The sequence below is a fragment of the Notolepis coatsorum genome, assembly GCF_963971535.1.
Source record: "Notolepis coatsorum genome assembly, chromosome: 8".
NCBI classification, from domain to species: domain Eukaryota; kingdom Metazoa; phylum Chordata; class Actinopteri; order Aulopiformes; family Paralepididae; genus Notolepis; species Notolepis coatsorum.
This window is the reverse complement of record NC_140172.1, coordinates 43,392,311-43,415,389: the sequence shown is the minus strand read 5'-3', so window position 1 is coordinate 43,415,389 and position 23,079 is coordinate 43,392,311. Positions and strand designations below refer to the sequence as shown.

The 23,079-nt window shown below is 42.9% G+C and overlaps 1 protein-coding gene across 2 annotated transcripts; it reads left to right on the top strand.

The window, feature by feature from the left end:
* The first annotated feature begins 7,268 nt into the window (after nt 1-7,268).
* mettl27 (methyltransferase like 27) lies at nt 7,269-20,210 on the top strand. Of its 2 annotated transcripts, XM_084320237.1 has the most exons (7): nt 7,269-7,359; nt 9,790-9,921; nt 12,081-12,209; nt 13,422-13,557; nt 14,532-14,567; nt 17,878-17,970; nt 18,693-20,210. In XM_084320237.1, the coding sequence occupies exons 2-7, from the start codon at nt 9,802-9,804 to the stop codon at nt 18,911-18,913; spliced, it is 735 nt and encodes a 244-aa protein (XP_084176363.1). In that variant the 5' UTR covers nt 7,269-7,359; nt 9,790-9,801; the 3' UTR covers nt 18,914-20,210. The 2 variants fall into 2 exon arrangements, with proteins under 2 accessions (XP_084176363.1, XP_084176364.1); XM_084320238.1 differs by lacking the exon at nt 14,532-14,567.
* The last annotated feature ends 2,869 nt before the right edge of the window (nt 20,211-23,079 follow it).

The following is a 23,079-nucleotide window of genomic DNA, read 5'->3' as shown; positions in this document are numbered from 1 at the left end:
GATCATTACTTTCGGTTTCCAGTCGCGTGACCACAGGAAACTACTGTGATTGGAACGTTTATGCGGCTGTGAACTGTGGGACTTGTAGTTTTTTAACGATTCTCGTAGCGGAGAAAAAAAAGGACGAATGAGAGGCTGTACTCTGCACTCGCTGGCCCCACTTGCATGCCGTGCGAGTACTTGATTTTGCATGTTCGCACGCACATATTTTTAGGGGCATATGCGAGCAATATGGTCGCACTGTAGAGCCCTGTAGAGCCCCGCGCGGCCACATGGCAGCAGAATGCCGCCTTAAGAAGAAGTGTGGCAAGTGTGACGGTGCTCACCTCGAAGCACTGCACGAGAGCAACAAGCGAAACCCAGCTCCACAAGGCAACTCGAGAACACAAGTACTCTACATTGACCCCGCGAAGAGTGGGAGCTCCAGAGTGCTCCTCAAGGTGGTACGAGTACTCCTCAGTCACGGGGACAAGGTACTCGACACCTACGCCGTCCTCGATGACGGGTCGGAGAAGACACTCCTCCTCGCCTCCGCCGTGACCCAGTTGGACCTGCGGGGCCCAGAGGAGACCATGACCCTCCGTACCATTCGTCGAGACTTAAAGACAATCAAAGGTGAAAACGTCTCGTTCACCATTGCAGCGATCGACCAGCCTGAGAAGAGGTACGTCATCAGCAAGGCGTTCACGAGCTACGACATAGGTTTGTCACGCTACGATTACCCCATCCCACAGCTGAGGGAAAAGTACGACCACCTACGCCAATTGCCCATACCGTTTATCAGCGGCGCTACACCGACCCTACTCATTGGCTCCGACCACGCGGACCTCATTGTCCCAACCGAGGCGGTCCACATCGGACCCAGAGGATGCCCAGCCGCGGTTAAGACCCGACTGGGGTGGACGCTCCAGGGCCCCCTCTCCGGGCCTTCCAGCCGACCAACGTCCATACGCTGCCTTTACACCAAGGCGAGCGACACAGACAACACTCTCCTACAGCACGTAGGACACAGAACGAATGCAAGATGGTTAGGTCCAAGGAGGACAAGTATGCCATCGCTCTACTAGAGCAGAAGACTACGAGGGTCGAGGTCGACGGAGTGCTAAGATACGCAACCCCACTCTTGAGGCGGGAAGGGATGCCCACTCTGCATGTGCCTAAGGGAGCGACGCACCACTACCTACAGAGCACTGAGCGACGCCTCGCCAAGGATCCCCCACAAGCAACGATCTATTGCGCCGAGATAGAGAAGCTGGTAACGGCCGGCCACATAAAGAAAATCGATGACCACGAGGCAGAAGGGACGACAGAGTCCTGGTACGTGCCCCACCACAAGGTCACCCACAACGGAAAGAACCGCATTGTGTTCAATTGCAGTTATCAGATTGGACAGCAGAATCTGAATAACCTACTACTGCCCGGCCCGACCCTCGGACCCTCCCTCCTCGGCGTCCTGATACGCTTCCGTCAGGACAAAGTGGCCATCAGCGGCGACATCAAGGGGATGTTCCTACAAGTTCGACTGATGGAGGAAGACAAGCCTTTACTGAGGTTTCTGTGGAGAGAGAGGCTCGATGACGAACAACCTTCGATATACCAATGGGAGGTACTCCCCTTCGGCACCACCTGCAGCCCGTGCGTAGAAACGAAGTTTCTACGTGGACAACTGCCTACAGAGCGTATCCACGCCAGAAGAAGCAGGGAGCATCCTAATGAAGCTACGGGCTTCGTTAGCCAAAGGTGGATTCGACCTACGACAGTGGGCCAGTAGCGACCCTCAAGTTCTCCAGCACCTCCCTCCAGAAACTAGCGAGACCTGGATGGCGCACACCCCAGGCGAAGCGCAAGAGATGACCCTGGGCCTCGTCTGGCACTTCAAGACGGACTTGCTTCACTACCGACACACACCTCTGAGGACGGATCAGGAGACGTCCACGACTAGACTGACCACTCACTCGGCGGAGTGTGTACCGAACACTCGCCAGCCAGTACGACCCCATGGGGTGTATTCTCCCCTACACCACCCGGGCGAAGATGCTGGTGAGAGAACTGTGGGCCAAGGAGCAGGGCTGGGACGACCCCATACCCGAGCACCTAGCCACCACATGGAGAGAGTGGGAGGATGAACTTGTCTTACTCCGCGAGGTGGCCATCCCGCGGAGCTACTTCCCTCCTACCGTGCGCCTGGAGACTTGTGAGGTCGACCTGCACGTCTTCAGCGACGCCTCTGAAGTGGCGTACGGATCAGTGGCCTACCTGAGAGCTCGAGAAGAGGGAGGAGAAGTCCACGTAGCCTTCGTCCTGGCCCGCTCGAGGATAGCTCCCCGCAAGCAGCAGTCGATCCCGCGACTAGAGCTCTGCGCAGCTCTGGTAGGCGCACAACTCGCAAAAATGGTGCAAAGTGAATTCACCATACCGGTGCGTGAGACCATCCTATGGTCAGACTCCATGACCGTGATCACCTGGATCCAGTCCGCCTCCTGTCGGTACAAGGTTTTCGTAGGAGTCAGAGTATCCGAAATCCAAGACCTGGTAGGAGCGGAATGTTGGAGATATGTTGACACCAAGCAGAACCCGGCGGATGTCATCACACAGGGGATGTCCCTAGCCGACCTCACCCATCCTAACTCATACAGTGATGGACCAGAATTCCTCAAGCTCCCGGAGGAGAGGTGGCCTATCTCCACACCGCGTGAGGCGAACCAAGACGAGTCAGAGATAAAAAGGTCCATGTTCTGCGGGCTGAGTCAAGCCCCGGATCCAACGGGCCCGGACCTAGATGACTGTCAAACTCTGGAGAGTGCCCAGAAAAGGACATTCCTATGGCACCACCTGGAGCTTCCCCCCACCACAGACCTCGATGCACCTGCATACAAGGAAGCGGAACTCCTTATGCTGCAGAGAGCGCAGAGAGACTCTTTCCCAGAGGAAATGGAGTGTCTGATAAGGGCAAAGCCAGTCCCCTCAGACAGTCGACTCCTCACCTTGGCCCCCGAAATCGACGCCCAGGGCCTCATCAGGGTGGGTGGTCGGTTGAGACGGGCCCCGGACCTGGCCGAGGATGTTAAGCATCCCATCGTCCTAAGCAGCCGACACAGGATAACCGACCTGATCATTAAGAAGTACGACGAGGTGGTGTGCCACGCGGGGACCGAGCGAGTCTTTGCGGAGATCCCACGGCGCTTCTGGATACTCCAAGGGAGAGAAGCTGTACGCCGATTCCAACGAACTTGCCCGACCTGTCGCAAGTGGAGGGCACAGCCTATTATCCCGAAGATGGCAGACCTGCCTCCCTGCCGCCTCCGCCTCGGCGAGCGGGCCTTCCATTCCACGGGAGTGGACTGCTTCGGCCCATTCAACGTCAAGAGAGGAAGAGGAACAGAGAAGAGGTGGGGCATCGTGTATAAATGCATGACCACCAGAGCTGTTCACATTGAGCTCCTCTAGTCGATGAGTACAGACTCGTTCCTCATGTCATTCCGGAGGTTCCAAGCGAGGAGAGGGACCCCCTCAGTGTTATTGTCGGACCAAGGGACAAGCTTCCGAGGAGGAGACACGGAACTGAGAGCGAGCTTCCTGAACATGGGTGAAGAACTCAAAACTCGCCTCGCTCCTGCTCAGGTCACCTTCCAGTTCAACCCTCCGAATGCCCCCCATTTCGGGGGAACGTGGGAGAGAGAGGTCCGGTCAATAAAGACTGCTATGTACACCGTACTTGGAGCCCAGACAGTGGGCGATGAAGTCCTAGCTACGGTCCTCACCGAGATTGAGGGAGTTCTGAACTCCAAGCCCCTCGGCTATGTTTCAAGCGACGTCGCTGACATCGACCCCATCACCCCAAACTACCTCTTGATGGTGCGGCTGGACCCTGCCCTTCCTCAGACTGTGTACAGACAGGACGAGATGAACGGACGGAGGATGTGGAGACACAGCCAAGTACTGGCCGACCAGTTTTGGGCCCGCTTCCTCCTACACTACTTACCCTCCCTTCAAGCCCGTCAGAAATGGGTGAAAGACAGGGACAACCTGACCGTGGGGACCGTCGTGATGATCATAGACCAGTCACTACCCCGAGCTACGTGGCCAGCCGGCCGTGTGAGCAGAGTGATCAATGGTTCGGATGGGAAGGTCAGAGCGGCAGAGGTCATCGTACAAGGGCGGACTTATACCAGACCAGTAGCTAAGTTGATAGAGCTTCCTGCGTTCCCTGACCCCCCTGACGACGACGATAACCCACCGACCTTATAGATTACTTCCAACTTCCCATAGCCTATTATGGAGAAATTGAATTGACCCTTAATATTAATCTGTGCCCCAATTTTTATTTGCTAATTAGGTTCGGACTAATTAGGGGGCGGCTGTTCTGAAGGTCCAGATTAACACTGAAAGTCTGCGTTTATTATTTTGTATAACTTATATATTGTTTATATATATAAGATATATATCTTCACGTCATCTGTTTTACGTGCCAGTATTTATCATTCGCCTTTTGTATATGTCCCATTCTTAACGCCGTAGGCGCCAGCGCGCGCCCCTCTAGACATGTTCGAGACATGCCCAGGCAAGTCCTGAGAGAGTATACTGTTCTGTGTGGGTGAACAGACTCAGTCCACAGGTAACCAGCTACAGAGTGTGTTGTGGAGAAGACGTTTGGTGCAGTTGTACACAGACCGAAAGCAACGTATCGTTATAGAGAGCCTAACAGCTAATTAGATATAACTATAATATTGTCGAGACACTATTGGCACAGTATAGTGACTTGTGTGAGCGAAGTAACGTATCGTTATAGTTGAACTCAGCAACGTCCCGGATCTACAAGACCTATTAAAGACTTTCTGCGGGTTAGCCTTAAGTACAAAAGGGGGCTAACTAGCTATCACCATGCCAACGGGCTTTTGGACTAATAGCTATTAATCCTGCCATCGGGCGCTAGGAATACAAGGACCGGTTCCGTACGAGACCCTTTCCTCCCCAGCGACGAACGGATTATCCTAAGTGTGTCTGCAGCCCTCTGGAGTAGGAACTCTAGAGGACCACCGTCTCTATCCACCATCTTGCTTTTCCCTGTTCGACGTGCTTCTTATCAATCCACTTCACGCTTCAATGGTCGAGTACTAGTAGTTAAAGACTATCGTTACCTCTGACGTTGTTGCCCTGACATTCCATTATTAAAGGAGAGCTGTGTTTATAGAATATGTATGTTGCTATTACTATTAAAATGCTTGTTCAACTTGTATAGGGTACTACGACTATGCTTGCACCTCATGGTACCAAAGCACCTCAAAGGCACTAAAAACCAAATTACAAACATCTCAAAACAAACTAGTCAGACTACTGCTTGACCTGACTCCTAGAACCCACCTCACCCCTGCACACTTTGCCAACCTAGGATGGCTTAGAGTAGACGACAGAGTACAGCAACTTGCAATGGGCCTGGTCTACAAGATACACTACACGACCAAGGTACCCATGTACATGTCAAAATACTTCCCAAAGGTCAGTGAATACCACGATCACAACACCAGAGGGAGCTCCACAAATCATGTAAAACCCAGATTCGGCTCAAACAAGGGACTAAACACGTTTCGCAATTATGCCACAACAATGTGGAACGCCCTACCCAAACCTGTAAAGGAATGTGAATCACTACCCACCTTCAAAAACACTCTCAAAAAACACCTACGGGAGACTGCAATTCGAAACTGGCCCCTGTAAATGTCTTAACACAACCCCCTCCAATGTACAGTAAATTACCAAGTATGGTCTTGTCAATATTCCAATGTACAGTTTTTCTTGTACAGTTGTACAGTGTCCCCCACCCACCCCTCCTACCCAACCTCCCCCCCCACTCCTACCCAACCCCCCCCCCCCCCCCCCCCACCCACCCAACCACCTCCAATGTACAGTCCCCCCCACCCCCCCCCCACCTACCCAACCTCCTCCAATGTACAGTTTCTACGTCAAATGTATATACTCTTTTTTCTGGACTCTTTTCGTATCACAAACAGTACTGTATTTGCAAATCTGGTATGTCATAAATGTATAGATGTAGCAGTACTGTCTATCTGTATGTCATGTATGTCATATATGTTACGATGAATTGAAAATGGGGGACCCTGATGTAAACAAGACGAAAGTCTTTCTCTGGTCTGCATCCCCTTAACAATTGTATGTATTGAGCTGTACTGTACTGTACCCATTCTGCAATCTGTTAATAAAGTTTTCAATCAATCAATCAAGCGAGTGAGCGAGAAAAAGTGATTAAAATGTATTCGTTTCAATCAGACTATCCTGACCTGCCGCGACCGACAGCGAACTGAGCAGCGATGTCGCTCACCCCTCAAATATTCGCTCGCTGTGTCTCTAGTTGAGAGATTACGCGGCCGAGTCCCGCCCCTAAACACTTTTTATTGGTCGAGAATCGCAGGCTGCTTTGCCCCTAGCCCCTTACGTGACCGCAGTCACGTAAGGGGCTACTTTGCCCCCTGTTCCAGGTAACACACACACACACACACACAGACACACTCGGACACGCGCCGCGTCATATCAGGACAGTGTCGCGCGCGATTTCGTCTCCAGTTCGCTCGCTCGCTGCCTGTCAGGAACCGGTGTTATACCTAATATGACCACGAACGTCAGTGGCGCGAGGCAGCAGGGCCTGCAGCAAATATCTCGGGGGCGGAGCCTGCTGCCTCGGCGACGGGCCCCCATTGGGTCTCGACCGTCCCGGGCCCGGGGAGCCCCGCCCCTACACGTGCACATGGCGTCATTAGCGTGCGTGCAACCACTGTTGATATGAGCAACGCAACACTGGTTATGCTTAGAGTTTGGAATCAGGGCTGGTGGTAGGTAGGTAGGTAGGTATTTATTTAGACAACAAAACATATACAGATCATTACATCACATATTTGCTTTTGTCAAGGATAGGAACGAAAAAGCCAATGACTTATTTACATCGTTGTCCCTGGTCTATCGACTATCGCCCTGCTCTAAAGATAAACTCTAAGCATAACCGACTTCGAAAGAGGGCCTAAGGCTTAAGCATAACCAGTTTGAAACAAGGCGGACATTAATAAAATGTTCAATCAATCAATCAATCAATCATTCCAATAACACACACTCAAGTCACTTCATTCTTAGATGGCATGCACCTCCGAGTACTTCAAGAAACTTCCGTACTTTCCGCCAATCAGCGCGCTCTCTGTGGCTGCCACAGGCTTGCCCCTTGAGAGGATTCTCCGGCGCTGCAGCTGGACCCTACTCGCAGAGAGTTGCCCCAGCAGAGAGTTGCTCCCGCAGCATGAATGCTGTTTTGCTTACTGGTTGTCTTAGTAAAATATAACGCTTCCTGTGTGGGAGGTAAGAGAGCATAATCATAGAGACTGAAACTGTATACATTTATAGCAACGCGTCTCATGTTTAACGACGTGTTTATATTTTGAAAGCAGTGACATTTCAGTCACTTTCTGCTTGTTATGGTCGACACTCGACAGGTCCTGTATCTGCGGTTTCTGACCTAGTCGTGTTATCAACAGTGGAGTTGGAGTGGATTACTTTAGGTGGGCGCACAAATAGGACTAAATGTGATACTGAATGTGCGACCAGACCTTCGACATATCAGAGCTGAGCACACACACAGTTCAGTTCATTATAAATTAAACACGTAAATGATTACTACAATGCACCCATAAAGAAAAACATAATGTGGATTCATAAATCGAGTAGTATTAATCCCCTCATCATAAATCGAGTAGTATTATTCCCCTCAAAGTGACATGTGTAGACACACACAAGCACACAAACATCTATTTGAAATCTTCTACATTTCAAGGTGGACATGTTTCTGTTAGTGCTACTGCTACCCAGTCCTTCTGAACAACGGATGGCTACAGATCATAATAGTAGCTGTAAGAGGGCCTGTATTTATCAACCGTCTTTGAGTAGGAGTGCTATTCCCCGTACCTGGTTCAACTAAATCGATCAAGAGTCCCATTATCCAGATTCAGTTAACCCGATGTTTGAAGCCGGGATTTTCCTGTTCCTCGAAGGTGGATTCAGTCTCGTTAACTCGATCCAGACTTGAGACCCAGGATAAGTGCGCGCGGCCGCTTCAGTTGAAAAGCCAGCACTTATCGATAGCAGAGATCCTGATTTTCTAACGGCATTGATTGATTAATTGATTTAAAACTTTATTATCAGATTGCAGTACGGCTCAATCGCCTCGCCGACAAGTTAAATGCGTTATCTATAGGCTAATTTTAAGTCCCTCATTACCTCAATCAATCAGATTATATTTCTTTAAACTTGCCTGCTGGCAGTAGGTTTATGGATTGAATAATCAAATGAGATCTTGCTAGCGAAAATAATTAGTTAAACTGTTATACAGAATAACGATACGGCTCTCTTACCCATTGATTGATGTATGGTGGATCTTTTACTTATCTGCACTGTGGTGTAACGGGTTCTTCGTTTGACTTTCACGCAGACGACCGGGGTTCGAATCCTAGTCTTTTCCTTCTTTTTGCAATGTAGGAATAATTCAATTTGGTGCACGTTGAGAGCTATATAAAGAATGACATCCTCAATGCATGTAGATTTATAATATTTTAACTAGGCTACTGTTGCGTATAATCATTAATATTATATTCCAAAAAGTTATATTGGAAACGCGGGGTCTCGAACTCGGGTCGCCCGGTTGCCAGGATTGAGCACTACCGCTGCGCCACTGTGCCAGACGGGGTAGATTCATTGTTTATACATTAATGAACGAGAGACCCGTGTTTAGAATATCTTTTCCTTTGAATGAAGTTTTATCTCTTTATTCTCAAATGCATTAATGTGACGTCAACGGCTCATTCAATTTCTCAAATCCGTCAAACAGCGCATCTCATCAGACATTTTAATCCCAGTTACAATATCACACAAAAACCACAATCCCCGCATAGACACTTCAATTTTATGCTTGAATGAAACACAATCCGGCGCTCCGTTAAGCAAATCTACAGCGGAGATTAATATATGAAACTAATCAGAGCCAAACGGCCGATAGGTTTCATTCATTAAAAATATCCCCGCGGGATTCACATTTGCAATGAGCCGTTATTAAAATAACCACATGCAGCGTGTATCGCGACTCCGAGCGCCGTATATGACGTGCATTATTTTATTTAGGACAAAGTAAATCTATAGGCTCAATATGATTTATTATCAGCATTTAGTTCTATTATTATACATTTCAAAAGCCCCCTCTAGGAAAACGAAGCACAGAAACGTAATTCAGAATGGTATAATGCAGATCCTAGACTGTGAGAATCATTTCAGGAAACGAGCTGTCACTTCTTTGCGGGGGCGTGGCCATGGTTCATCCGGCTAACTGAACTTAAGCCTGCTCTCGACCAGGCTCAAACTTTTTGATCTGTTGTCATGGTGATTTAGACAATCCAGCTTCGGGGAATGGGAAGGTCCGGCTTAAGTCAGACTTGACCGAAAGTTATCCGGCTAACTCAGTTATCCAGGTACGGGGAACGGGGCCCTGATCTGAGACCAGATTTGGACCTGAGTAGTCTCATTGACTCATTCTAGTAGTAGCCTACTCTTATTCTTAGAAGTTTTATAAATATGGACCCTGGCTATAGAGCACCGTTTAAGGCCTACTGTAGGTGTTAATTGCATTGAAATTACAAGTCTAACCTGCAGGTTGTCTATCTCTTTCCTTCTTGTGAGAGAATCAATCAATGTAGTAGTAACAACAATCCAAATGGCCGTTATTCCCTTATGTCTTTTGCACAGGTGGATTTGACCATGTCTGTTGGGGCTAGAACATTTGAAAACGTGAAGGATGTTATCTTATCTGCTCACAAGAACACATGGGCAAGAGATAAGGTTGGCTTCTACAACAACTGGGCAGAGAACTATGAGCAGGTGAGTCAGCTGGGTCTAGGGAATTCACACTACAGTACACCCTTATACTGTAGCTATTCTGAAAGACCTTGGCTGCTGCAAGAAATGTAGTAGGCTTAACGTGCCGGGCCACTACATTACATTTTAGACAAGATATTGTCCACAGAAATATAGGGCATGGATGGCTCTTGGAGCTATATAACCAAAGTGATGGCCCTTGGAGCTATATAACCAAAGTGTTGGCCCTTGGAGCTATATAACCAAAGTGTTGGCCCTTGGAGCTACTGTATATTTCTTGTGTTGGCCCATGGAGCTCAGGATGTATGCAAGATTGAGAGAGAGAGTCGTTGATTTTGTAGTGGAAAATCTATGATAAAGTATTACATATATTCATGAATGATAAGTACTGCATATATTGAAATGACATCTGTGGGACTACTTATATTTCATGGCATGTGTATAGGGCATAGGCCAGCACAAATAGACACAGCCAATGACAGAGAGACGGGTAGCAAATATTGGATGGATAGAGTATTGTCTCATAGCAGGTGTATTCAGAACATCAGAATCAGAAAGGTCTTTATTGCCAAGTAGTTTAAACATACAAGGAATTTGATTTGGTCGTTTGGTGCAACATTATCGGACAGATAATTACTGTAGAATAAAATCAAATGGAATATAACCTAAATTAAAATAAGCAGAATAGAATAGAATAGAATAGAATTATAAAATAAAATAGACCAGGGCTGTACAATTGTGCACGATGTGGTTGAGTATATACACTAATTATTAGAATAAAAATAACAATGCAGTGGGATGGAATATTTACCAGGGCTGTGCAATTGAGCAGTAATGTGCAAAACGCATGAACAGTGAAGTGTGAACAAGTATGAAGAGTTTTACAAAGTGTATATACAAATATATAGTCCAGTAAAGGTGTGTTAATGTAACACAGTGGGGGTCCCGAGCCTTGTTGATGAGGCCCACTGCAGAGGGGTAGAAGCTGTTGAAGCTGGCGTGAGCCTGATGGGCTGCAGCCTCCTGCCAGAGGGAAGTGTCTGAAACAGATCAGAGTAACATCAGAGTATAAAGATGATGTATTATTGAGTTTGTCTGCGGATGAACTACGGTTTTGTTATCGCAATAAAAAATAATTTGCCTCAGACCACTTAAATTCTACTACATATTTCTCTTATAGTTTCAAAGTTGTGACCTCCGGGTTCTATCGAAACACTGAAAAGTCAAGACTATAGTTTAAAGTGGGGATGCTCGATATTGGCTTTTTTTTTAACCGATAACGATATACCGATATTGTCCAACTCTTAATTTCCGATACCGATATCAACCGATATCAACCAATACCGATATATGCAGGCCCCCCCCCCCCCCCCCCCCCCCCCCAAAAACGGAATAATTTCAGGTAATTAACATTACATATCTCTTGTTGTGGAATTAACACAACATTATGCATACTTTTGACAATAAATAAAATCAGAATTTGTTCTTACTTGCTTGCCTGGGTAAATAAAGGTTATAGAAATGTAATTTTATTTATTTATTTTTATTTATTTTTTGAAAACCGATACCGATATTTTCCGATATCACATTTTAATGCCGATATCGGCCGATAATATCGGACATCCCTAGTTTAAAGGTTAAGTTCAGAATTGTGGACCCCTAGTTATATTTCCTAGTTACCACTCATGGCAATCGATAGAGTCCTTTCTCAGCACGACCCATGCTGTTCTTCATACAAGATACCGGAAGCTCCGGCTAGTTAGCCACAAAACCTACTCCACAGTGCACCCAAACTAAGTATATTCCAGGGTTTATTGCAGAGCTTGTACAGACTGAGAGTGGAGTACTGTATACGGCTAGTGGTCCAAAATTCTGAACTTACTCTTTAACTAGCCTACTGTTGGTTATGTAGGATGACACACAGGCAATGATATGAGGGCAGTATAAAGCAACCCTAGTTTATATAATTAGTGTGAACCATTAATAAAAGAGATGAAAAGCACACTTCCTGACGCTACTTCACTATTCAACCAAGATATTTGAATTATAGTGCAGACTCATGGTGAATACAGCTACACTTGTGGAACAATGGTTGGATGAAAACAATGTATCAAAACTAAATGTGTTTTGCATTGATGTTTTGCGGCAATTCCATTAAATAGGATGTGGCTATCCTAGACTATCGTGCGCCAAGTCTAGCAGCAAGAAGCATCTCAACCCATTTCCATGGTGACCTTGAAAAGGCTGTGGTGTTGGATGTGGCCTGTGGTACTGGACTCGTGGCCACACAGGTAAAACTCACAGCGATCTATTCTGTCCATTTACGTAAGCATATTTTAACGGAAGTCAGTAAAAATAACTGACTTTTTTTTTTTACTAGGGGATTGCCAGAATATCATGCCAGAATATAAATATTACAATGTGGGGTTGTGCATCATTGAGACAAAATAAATGGGATTGTGATGTCAGCTCATCCATTACTTTTTAATTATACCTCTAATTATGCCAGCAAAACTTCCCTGAGAATGTTGAAAATTGCACTGTTTTGCATATTCTATGTCTTTAAAATAAAAAGTTATATATTTTCATATATTGAATTGTGAACCCAGTATTGTGTAACAAACTGAATCGTGTCCTGAGCAGAGTGTCCGCTAGAAGAAATCGGTGCCAATCCACGCGTGCAGGAACATTTCAATATCCCGGACAAATGAGAGAAATCTCTGGTCAAATATTATCTGTGTTTATTGAGCTTATTGCAATAACATTATACCCGTTGCTTAAAGCTCAATTGGCAATCAAAACAGTCACAGTTACCATCCGTAATAATTAACGTTATGTTAATTATTGTCTATTATTATCCATTGTCTATTATTGTCTACACTGCAGCAGCTCTCTTTTCTCATATGTCTTGAGGAAAATTGTGTTTTGATACAGCCAGAAGTGTCTATGAACATTACGCGAAGTGGGCGACATGTTGTTGGCAACATTTGTAAATGCACAAACACAAACCATTGTTTTTATCTGCTAACATAGCTGTCTTCCAACACAACAAACTTTTTGTGGTAACGTTAGAGTATTATTCATAGATTGTTTGTTTTTCTGCTGCTCACACACACACTCACTCACTCACTCACTCACTCACTCACTCACTCACTCACTCACTCACTCACTCACTCACTCACTCACTCACACAGACACACACACTGGAATTCAGAGAGACTTCTGTTTGAGCAAGATTTCTGTTTCAGTGGTAAAAACAAGCACTTACTCGACGTACGTTACTTGGTAACCAAATAAAAATAAGAGGGAATTATTTTCACAGGACATTATGACCGAAGAGATATAAATATCTCAGACTTCAACAGAGTTTTATGGTAAAAAAAAGAAGATAATTACCGGATATTGTATATCGCCACAACCCTTATTTCGGGTCCAGGTCAATCTTTTTTGAATTTAGCAGTAAGTGTGACTTGTTCATAACGAACCATAACCCTGTGTTACAGATGAAAAGGCATGGGTTTGGACATTTTATGGGAATTGATGGAAGCAAGAGCATGCTGGAGCTAGCCAAGAAGACAGGACTCTATCAAGACCTCAGGCAATGCATTCTAGGAGAGGAGACGCTACCTGTCCAATGGGGTAGGCCTACTTCAGTGGATTATTGCATATACAGTATACTGTATATTGTTGAAATCTAGTTTTATTTATGTCTTTTATTCCATGCTAAATAGTTATATCTTGAAAAATTCTGTGGAATCTTTTCAGTGGACTTGTGAATATCTTCGCTAAATGTTATTTGTAGCCTTGTCTCCCTTCTTGCAGATGTCTCTAGTTTACTTTGTGCAGAGTTTCTGCCGAACTATTACAGAACTAAAATCAGTTGATCAAATTACTAGAATGACTCGAATATAAGACAACCCTGATTATAATATGACCCCTGCCCCCTCCCCTTTGTCAAGTTTAATTTTTATAAAGCCTATCTGACCAGAATGTAGGCTACCAGATTTAATAGAAGGTAGGTATACATTTACATATTTTAAATGAATTACATAAGATAAAAATGCCAAAAAAGTACATATTTTACTAATATCTTTTGACAACAATGGCAGGTGCTGAATTCGATATTGAAAACCAATCTAAATCAAATCAGGATATTGTGAATTGAAATCAGTCAATCAATTAATCAATCAATTGGGTAATCAGTGCTGATATCCAGCCCTAGTTATTATAATCTATCAATAGGGTTCTTTATAAATGTTCACCATGAATTAAAAAAGATTTGAATAGAAACTCTTCCAGTTATCACGTTCACATGAAGGATGTGTTGTGGTTGAGGTGAATCTCCCCAACATCGTCGTTTCAGTATATAATAATAAACAATGTCACATTATGGTATATAATAATGAACCATGTCATGTTATGGTACAGTCAGGTCTTTAAATATTTGGACATCAACACAATCTTCATAATTCTGGCTCTGTACACCGCCACAATGGATTTGAAATTAAACAACAAAGATGTGCTTTAAGTGCAATTTTAATTTGAGGGTATTTACATCCAAATCAGATGAACGGTGTAGGAATTATTTCTATATGTGCCTCCTCCTTTTTAAGGGACCAAAAACGGCTGCTCATCCGTTCCATGGCCAGGTGTGTGTTATTCCCTCATTATTTCATTTACAAGGTGTGGGCATGTATGGCTGCCAATGGAACTGGTTCCCTTGTATTTATTGATGATTTGACTGCTGACAAAATCAGCAGGAAGAATTCTGTGTTTCAGTGTTTTGGGCAATATTATCTGCTCATATTCAGTCAAATGCTTCACAGTGCAGATGGATAATGACCCGAAGCACATATACTGCAAAAGCAACCAAAACGTTTTTTAAGGCAAATAAGTGGATGGTGACCTGAATCCAATTGGCCATGCATTTCACTTGCTGAAGACAAAAAAAATCTTCAAAATATATTACTTCAAAAAATATTTGTTAGACTGCCAACCCTCTCAGATCGATTTGAACCATCTGCTCCTCTTTTCAAGAAACTAAACATTCTGACTGTCTGAGGTTAATTCTTTACAGATATGTATAGTTGTGTACAAATGCATTTAGGATTATCACAATCTACCAAATGGTTTTAATATTTTTCTTTTCTTTTAATTCGGATTTTCATTAATATGTCACACGTCAGAGACCTGCATACCTTATTGTGGTACTGACTTAGGAAGTTCTCAGTGAGGTAGAGGGTCCAATCTTTGGAATGCAGCTGATCCTATGCTGAAGAAATCTCCATCTCTGCTTATTTTTAAAGCAAACTACAAAAAAATGCTCATATCCAAAAAGTAGTAGATATAAATAGGTCTTACATGTAGGTATGCATTTGGTTATGTGGGTGGGTATGTTTGTAGGCAGGTGGGTGGGGAGTTATGTATTATTATGTACGCAGTATATATGCATGTATGTATGTTTGTTTGTATTAACATATCTTTTGAATGTATTACTGGTATCTTTTAAATAATATGTATATTTTTGTATGTTTGATTTTACAAAACAGAGGAAGTTCTCGATAAGCCTCTAGGTTTCTAAACTTCTACACAATATGGTTATTATGTATATTTATACATAATAAATACTGAAGGGAAAATTCCCCAAGAACAAGCAGGAACTAAAGACAGTTGCAGTAGATGCCTGTCAGAGCATCAGGGACGAAACTATATGGGTATCTATGGGTTCCAGACTTCAGTCATTGACTGGATTTGCAACCAAGTATTAAAAGTGACCTTTTTATTTATGGATTGTTAGTTTGTCCAATTACTTTTGGTCCCTTAAAAAGGGGGGTGCACATGTCTCCCTGACTGTATATTATAATAAACCATGTTTCATTATATTATATATATAGTCAAGTTAGACCGCGCTCACAAGTTCTCACACTGGGTGCTGTAATCCCATAAAGTTCAGTATATCAAAGCAGGGTAGCCGGACCAGCACTCACAGGTTCAATGTTTTTTAATGGCAGCCTGAATAAACAGCAATGTTTCGGACAATGTCCTTCTTCAGTGGCTAGCCATACCACTGAAGAAGGACATTGTCCGAAACATGTCTGCTGTTTATTCAGGCTGCCATTAAAAAACATTGAACCTGTGAGTGCTGGTCCGGCTACCCTGCATTATATTATATAATAATGAACCATGTTACATTATGGTATATAATAATAAACCATCTCACATTATATTCATAACAAACCATATGTCACATTATGGTATATAATAATGAAACATGTCACATTATGATATATACTAATAAACCATGTCATATTATGGTATATAATAATGAACCATGTCACATTATGGAATATAATAATGAACCATGTCACATTATGATGGGTTTTCTGAATAAGTACATCGTAGGTGAACAAGAAGGAACTTTGCTGCCTTTTTGGACTGCATGTCAATCTCAACCTGTTCTCATAAAGAATTACAATTCTTGACTCAGTCATTGTACTATGACCTGTAATTGTTGTAAAATTAGGACCTTGGACCTAGCAGCATTTCCTTCACGTCCATAATTACAGTGAAGAACTGAGTATTATTGCTTTTATTTGTGTGCTGCCTGAAATGTTTTCTTTATCATAGTGAGAGTGAAACTGGAGAGAGCCAGAAAGGTGCTGGCTAGCCTTGGGTTACAGAGTAGTGTTCTTGGCCAGTAAAATATTTCATAAAGCATGGCTAGTCATACTTGATGGGTATTATCAGCACAGCTGGATACATTCTTTATCCAGCTTATATCCAGCTTTGCCGAAACTACCCATTGTATAATATGTCACAACTAACAAAACTACCAATTGTATAATATGAAAAAATACTGTTCTGTGAATATAAAAACATACCACTGAACATCAAAGAATAACCCAGAACAGGTCATTTCTCCCTGTTTTCCAACCCATGCGTGCGCACACGTGTCAGCATAACCCAGAACACATCATCCCTGTTGTCAAACAGATGTCAAGGCATGTTATTCTAATTGTTCATCTTTCTATTTTGGTTTGGAAGGAGAGCCTATAGCAGCCATCCTATCAGATTCCCAAGATTTTACAGACATGTAGATTAATGTAATAATAATAATAAACTTTATTTGTATAGCACCTTCACAGCAGCAAAAAAGACAGGCACAAAATTAGCACATAAAGTGCAGACACAAAAATCACATCGTTTTTCACATTAGGCTACATCATCCCAATAGGCCACCTTGTTTATGGTTTGATTCTATGGCAGTTTTAAGATGGACAATAATAAAAATAGTCAAATAGTGCAATAGTTTAGTGCAATACAATAGTTAGTCAAATAGAATAGACAGAGTAAAATGATGCAATATAGTGCAGTGCAATAAAATAGTCCAATCAAATAAAATAGCCCTAATTTACAGTACAATAATCACAGTGTTGATTGGTCTAGGTGGCACAACAGAGCAGCGTATCGCTCTTAACAGAATAAAATAATGCTGAATTACTGTTTAACAGTTTAAAACCGTCTTTACCCACTTTCTTCCCTGTTTGATATCCATACAGTTTAAAACCTGACTGTCTTCCTTCCTGTTTGATACCCACTTTGACCCTTCGAACCTCCCTCTCAGGGCACAGTTCTAGGCCTTGGTCCCCCACACAGTTTTAAAACCTGACCGTCTTTCTTCCCGCTTGATACCCACACAGTTCAATACCTGACAGTTTAGAACCTGTAATAAAAGAGTAAAATAGAATAGACAGAGTAAAATAGTGCAATCTACAGTACAATCAGCAGCGGGGTGTATTAAAAGGCTATGGTGAAGAGGTACGTTTTTAGCTTATTTCTGAAAATATTAGGATAGGTAGGTAGGGTGTTCCATAGCTTTGGTGCATAGTTTGCGAAGGCTGTGTGCAGACAATATTCCTCTTCATTCCTCTTCATTATGTCCTCATCCTCCTCCTGTAGGCTTGTTTGATGTGGTTGTGATCGTTGGAGCCCTGAGTGTTGGTCAGGTCCCTGTCGGTGTGGTCCGAGAGCTGTGCAAAGCCACCAAACCAGGTAAGCTGTGCAAAGCCACCAAACCACGTAAGATGTGCAAAGCCACCAAACCACGTAAGATGTGCAAAGCCACCAAACCAGGTAAGCTGTGCTAAGCCACCAAATTCTCCAGTACTGTAGATGGCCATCCACCCCATATCCAATACCAGTTTGAGCATTGGTGTATCCTTAGTAAGGAGGACTGTTCTCTTTGTCTTTTGTGCTGCTCTCTAATCGATCTGGCATTTCAAAATAATCGGCATCGGTCAATAACTGCACCCACATGGCTAAATAACAAACCGAATGTTAGTGCTTGTGTCAATCACGCATTTGTCTACTGATTAAAAAAATTTATATATATATTTTCAATCAATTCATTTGTTTGATACATGTGTTGATTTAAAACAATAAGTAGAGTGCAGATCAGATCTACTGAAGACATTTTTTTGTTTCTCATTTGTTATTATGAAATTGTTAAATCTTATCGGATGCAAAAAATATATATCATATCAGCCATCAGTCGCCCTGCTCTCTAAATATCGGCCATTGAAAAACCCATATCGGTCGACCACTATTTGTGATTGCATCCTGAATCGGAGCTGTATAAGTTAAGGTTATCAGTAATCTTCTGAGCCTAAGTCGACGTTTTGTATGTCACGTCGTATGTTTTGTAAATGTAAGTCAATTGAGCAACGTTGGGTCACTTTCACCAACACCACTGTAATATCAACTTCTCCCACTAGGTGGCTACGTTTGCATGACTACTAGAAGCAACCGCGACAATGTGGACTACAAGGCAGCCTTGGAGTGTGAACTGCGGCTGATGGAGGAGGAGGGGCTCTGGGGTCGCATAGAGGTCACCGAGGTGGAGGAGTGGGAGAGGGCAGTGTCGGAGCAGGAGGAGGGGTATATAGCTGGTTCTGTGTACTTGTACGAGACCTCACCACACTTGACACTGCATTAAGTCATAGGCACTCGTAAACAATGCAAGGAGAAATGTGCTTAAAGGGGACCACCACCCAATTTTCCACCCAAGAATTCATACATGGTTTAAGACGGGCCAAAAAAATACATTAGTGAACATGAATAACTCTCAAAATCCAAAGATCCAAGAACTGCACACAAATGTGCACAAGTATTATGTGATGTCATCGGGTATAAAGTATGGAGCTGCTCCATAGACATGAATTGGGAAAGGTGGTAAAGGTGACACTTGATTGATTAATTGAATTGATTGATTGATTGATTGATTGAAAACTTGTTAAGGGGATGCAGACCAGAGAAAGACTTTTGTCTTGTTTACATCAGGGTCCCCCATTTTCAATTCATCATACACTGAGAACACCCAGGAGAATACTCTGTGTATAGGGGTACATCTTCTGCTTCAGAATTGAGAACATTACTATGGAATAAAGGACATTTTTGTATATAAAACAAAACAATTCTGTGGGTCCACACAATCAGTCTCGTCCCATAACATCACTAGTTTTGAGTATTACTTATCTGGTTTCTGGCTTTGAGAGTGAGCAGCCCATGTTTTACAAATGTGTATTGGACTTTTCTTGACCATGAAAATAACACATTTGAATTCTTAATAAAATAAAACATTTAAAAAAAGTGCTACCCTAAAGTAAGTAAAATGTGGAGTTGCAGGACAGTGTGTAATATCTATAATCAATGTTTCAATTAATGACGAAGGCCATCTTTTTAGTTCAGTAAACTTTATTTATCCCAATGGACAATTAACAGTTACTTGCTGGAAGCATTAAAAAATAGCTATTATAAGATAATCAGACTATACACATTAAGAGAACACAATGATATAAGACAGTAGGTGATGTTTTAAGCCCAAATACTAGACTGTGCAAGTTTAGGAATGTTAAAGGGGCACTTCACCAAATAACAATGCTGATTTATTTTGCACATAATCTCACACATCCAATAACTCAAACAGGTTTGCACACATTAATTTAGTTTGACAGTCATTGAGAGTACATTAGTTTGAATATGGCCACCAGTGATGTCATCGGGAACATTGAATATGTTGACTGTGTTAATATATATATACAGTATATACTTATTTCCCCCATGATTTATAACTGACATTTGGTATGCTATAGTAGATGTAGTAGCCACACGGTACCACATTTTGTAATAAATCTTCAAGAAAATTGACACTTTGAAGCAAGTATGTATGTACAGCTTATATCACTTTATTTATGCACTGTTGGCTCGGTTTCTTTACATTAAAAAAAACAACTAAGATAGTGAGACTCTGAATGTTTTTTTTATGAACTGATTTATAAACCGCTTCATAATTGTCCATAAGTACCAGTTTACCCTCATTTGCACAGACATCCTCAGAAAATGACATAGGCTATGTAACAAGTATACTACCATTAGCTATTTACAGAATTAATTAACCCTTTCACTACCACACTACAGAAGGTTAACCTTTCACTACCTTGTCTGTAGTGTGTTAGTGAAAGGTTAACCTTCTGTAGTAGTGAAAGGGTTAACCATTTGTCGTGTGGCAGTGAAAGTGTTAACCTTCTGTATTGTCACAGTGAAAGGGTTAACCATTTGGTAGTGTGGCAGTGAAATGGTTAACAGAAATCTAGACCACTACTATGGTTCCATCATCTGGAGAGTTAGCCCCATATTTAAGTAGTGTTGTTTGGCACGAGACAGGACTACTGTACACAGTTTGATTATGTGTTACTGTTGGTAAGGTCGTTTTAGGTTCCAAGGCAAAGAGGAAGAAACCGTTGTAGGAAAACAACAATAATGGGGTTGAATCGTGTTTTGCCTTTTCTTTTCTTCCCCATTTCAACTGGTCTCAATTTCCTTGCATGCGTCCAGCAGCACATTGAATAGATCTGCAGATGTGGTGTCTCCATCCAATAAGGATTTTGCAGTAAGCAGTGCTCTGCTCTCACTCCCACTCCCACTCAGTTTAGCTACAAGCTGGTGCACCAGAGGACCACAGTAAAGCCTGTCAAAAAAAAGTAGAGAGAATGAATTACTGCATGATATAAGGACATATTGTGTTTAAAGGAACACACCAACTTTTGGGGAAATTTGCTTATTTGCCATCTACCCTGGAGTTAGACAAGCAGATACATACCCTTTTCTGCTCTGTGTATGCAGTAGGCTTAGGGAACAGACGCACTGTTAGCCTAGCTTAGCGTCATTCACTGGAAGTAGGTGTGCCAGTGTGAATGAATGAATGGAAACTTTATTTAACAGATTGCAGAATGGGTACAATACAGTACGGCTCGCAGACCAGAGAAAGACGTTTGTCTTGTTTACATCAGGGTCCCCCATTTTCAATTCATAGTTCCCAATAGTCACAAAATACACTCCAAATAGGGAACAGCTGCACCGTTAGCCTAGCTTAGCGTCATTCACGGAAGTAGGTGTGCCAGTGTAGCCTAGTTCCCAACACTCCACTCACTCACTCCAAATACAACTCCAAAACTTTCCTGTAAACATGTTGTGACCTGTGTATTTACCAGGTGGAGAAGTAAATAAATTAGTTTTGACATTTTTGTTTTCTAAGCAGATATATACTCAGCATTTTTTTTGTCGAACCACTGCTGACACAGGTCAGTTTTGGAGTTGTATTTGGAGTTTTCGTGACTGTTGGGAACTAGGCTACACTGGCATACTCTCCAGTGAATGACAGTAAGTTAGGCTAACGGCTGTTCCCTAAGCCTAATGCATGCACAGAGAAGAAAAGGGTATGTATCTGCTCCAGGGTAGATGGCAAATAAGCCAATTTCCCCAAAAGTTGGCGTGTTTCTTTAAGTTTGTAACATTTTGTTGCAGGAGGTAGAGCGGTCGTCTGGTAATCAGAAGGTTCCCGGTTTGATTCCAGCTCCTCCCGGGCAGTGTGTCGAAGTGTCCTTGAGCAAGACATTTAACCCCAAACTGCCCCCGATGAGCAGGTCGGTACCTTGCATGGTTGCCTCTGCCGTTGGTGTGTTAATGAATGGGTGGATGTGAGGCATAAGTTATGAAGCACTTTGGATAAAAGGGCTACAGTATATAAATGCAGTCCATTTGTTACTGACGCTTTCTTTTCTAGCATGAATGTTTAAAAATCCTACAACTTGTACCTTACATTGTATTCAATCAGGCAATATAACACATAATCTATAAACTGAACAATGTTATACAGTAAACATATTCAAATTACATTAAAAACCAAAGTCATTAGTTATCAAGTTAGAGGTGCTGGAGATAAATTAATGGATGATACTGTACCAGCAACACTCAGGTTCAAGAAGAGGGAAAGACAGTAGCTGGTTCAGATGGAGGCTCTCTTTGAGGCAGCATTGCCATTGGCTGAATGCATGAGCCACACCAAGGTCTAGTCGCTCCCTCTCGCCCTTCTCCTTTATTTCTGTCATCCTCTCCTTAAATCGACCCGCTACATAAAAGAAGAAAAGACACCTTTCTCAATCAAATTTAAATGCAATTTGGTTTAAATACCGTACTTTTCGGACTATAAGCCGCGGCTTTTCCCCCCATTTTTCGACCCTGCGGCTTATATAACGGTGCGGCTTATATGTGAATCGACGTGACCAAACCCCAAAATGTTAAAATCTAAATATTGCTTTTTTGACTGCATTGAAATGTTATTTATCTGTTCCCTTATTTGCTAAACTTAATATAACTTGTAAATTAGTTAATTCTTGTTATTTGTCCAACAGTATTGTGTCCCAATGCTAATTACATATGGTAATTAAACATTAAAACACCTGCGGCTTATAGTCCAGTGCGGCTTATATATGTACACATCATTCAATTTAGCTGCTGCGGCTTATAGTCAGGTGCGGCTTATAGTGCGAAAAGTACGGTAAACAAAGTTAAACTTCATAAAACCTTTTTGCCTGCAGAAATCTTGATATCATTAGTGTTAGATATCATTGGACTATTATATATTGCACTTACAATTGTATTTACACTAGAGACCAACCTTCCTTACCTTGCTGTCGTCTGCGGAGATCTCCATACACCGCCCCAAGTAAAAGAGCATACAGATGATTAGAGGGTCCAATGTGGGCGGGAAAGGTACTGTGCCTTTGCCAGAAATGGATGACACACACTGGAAGCTTCAAGTGA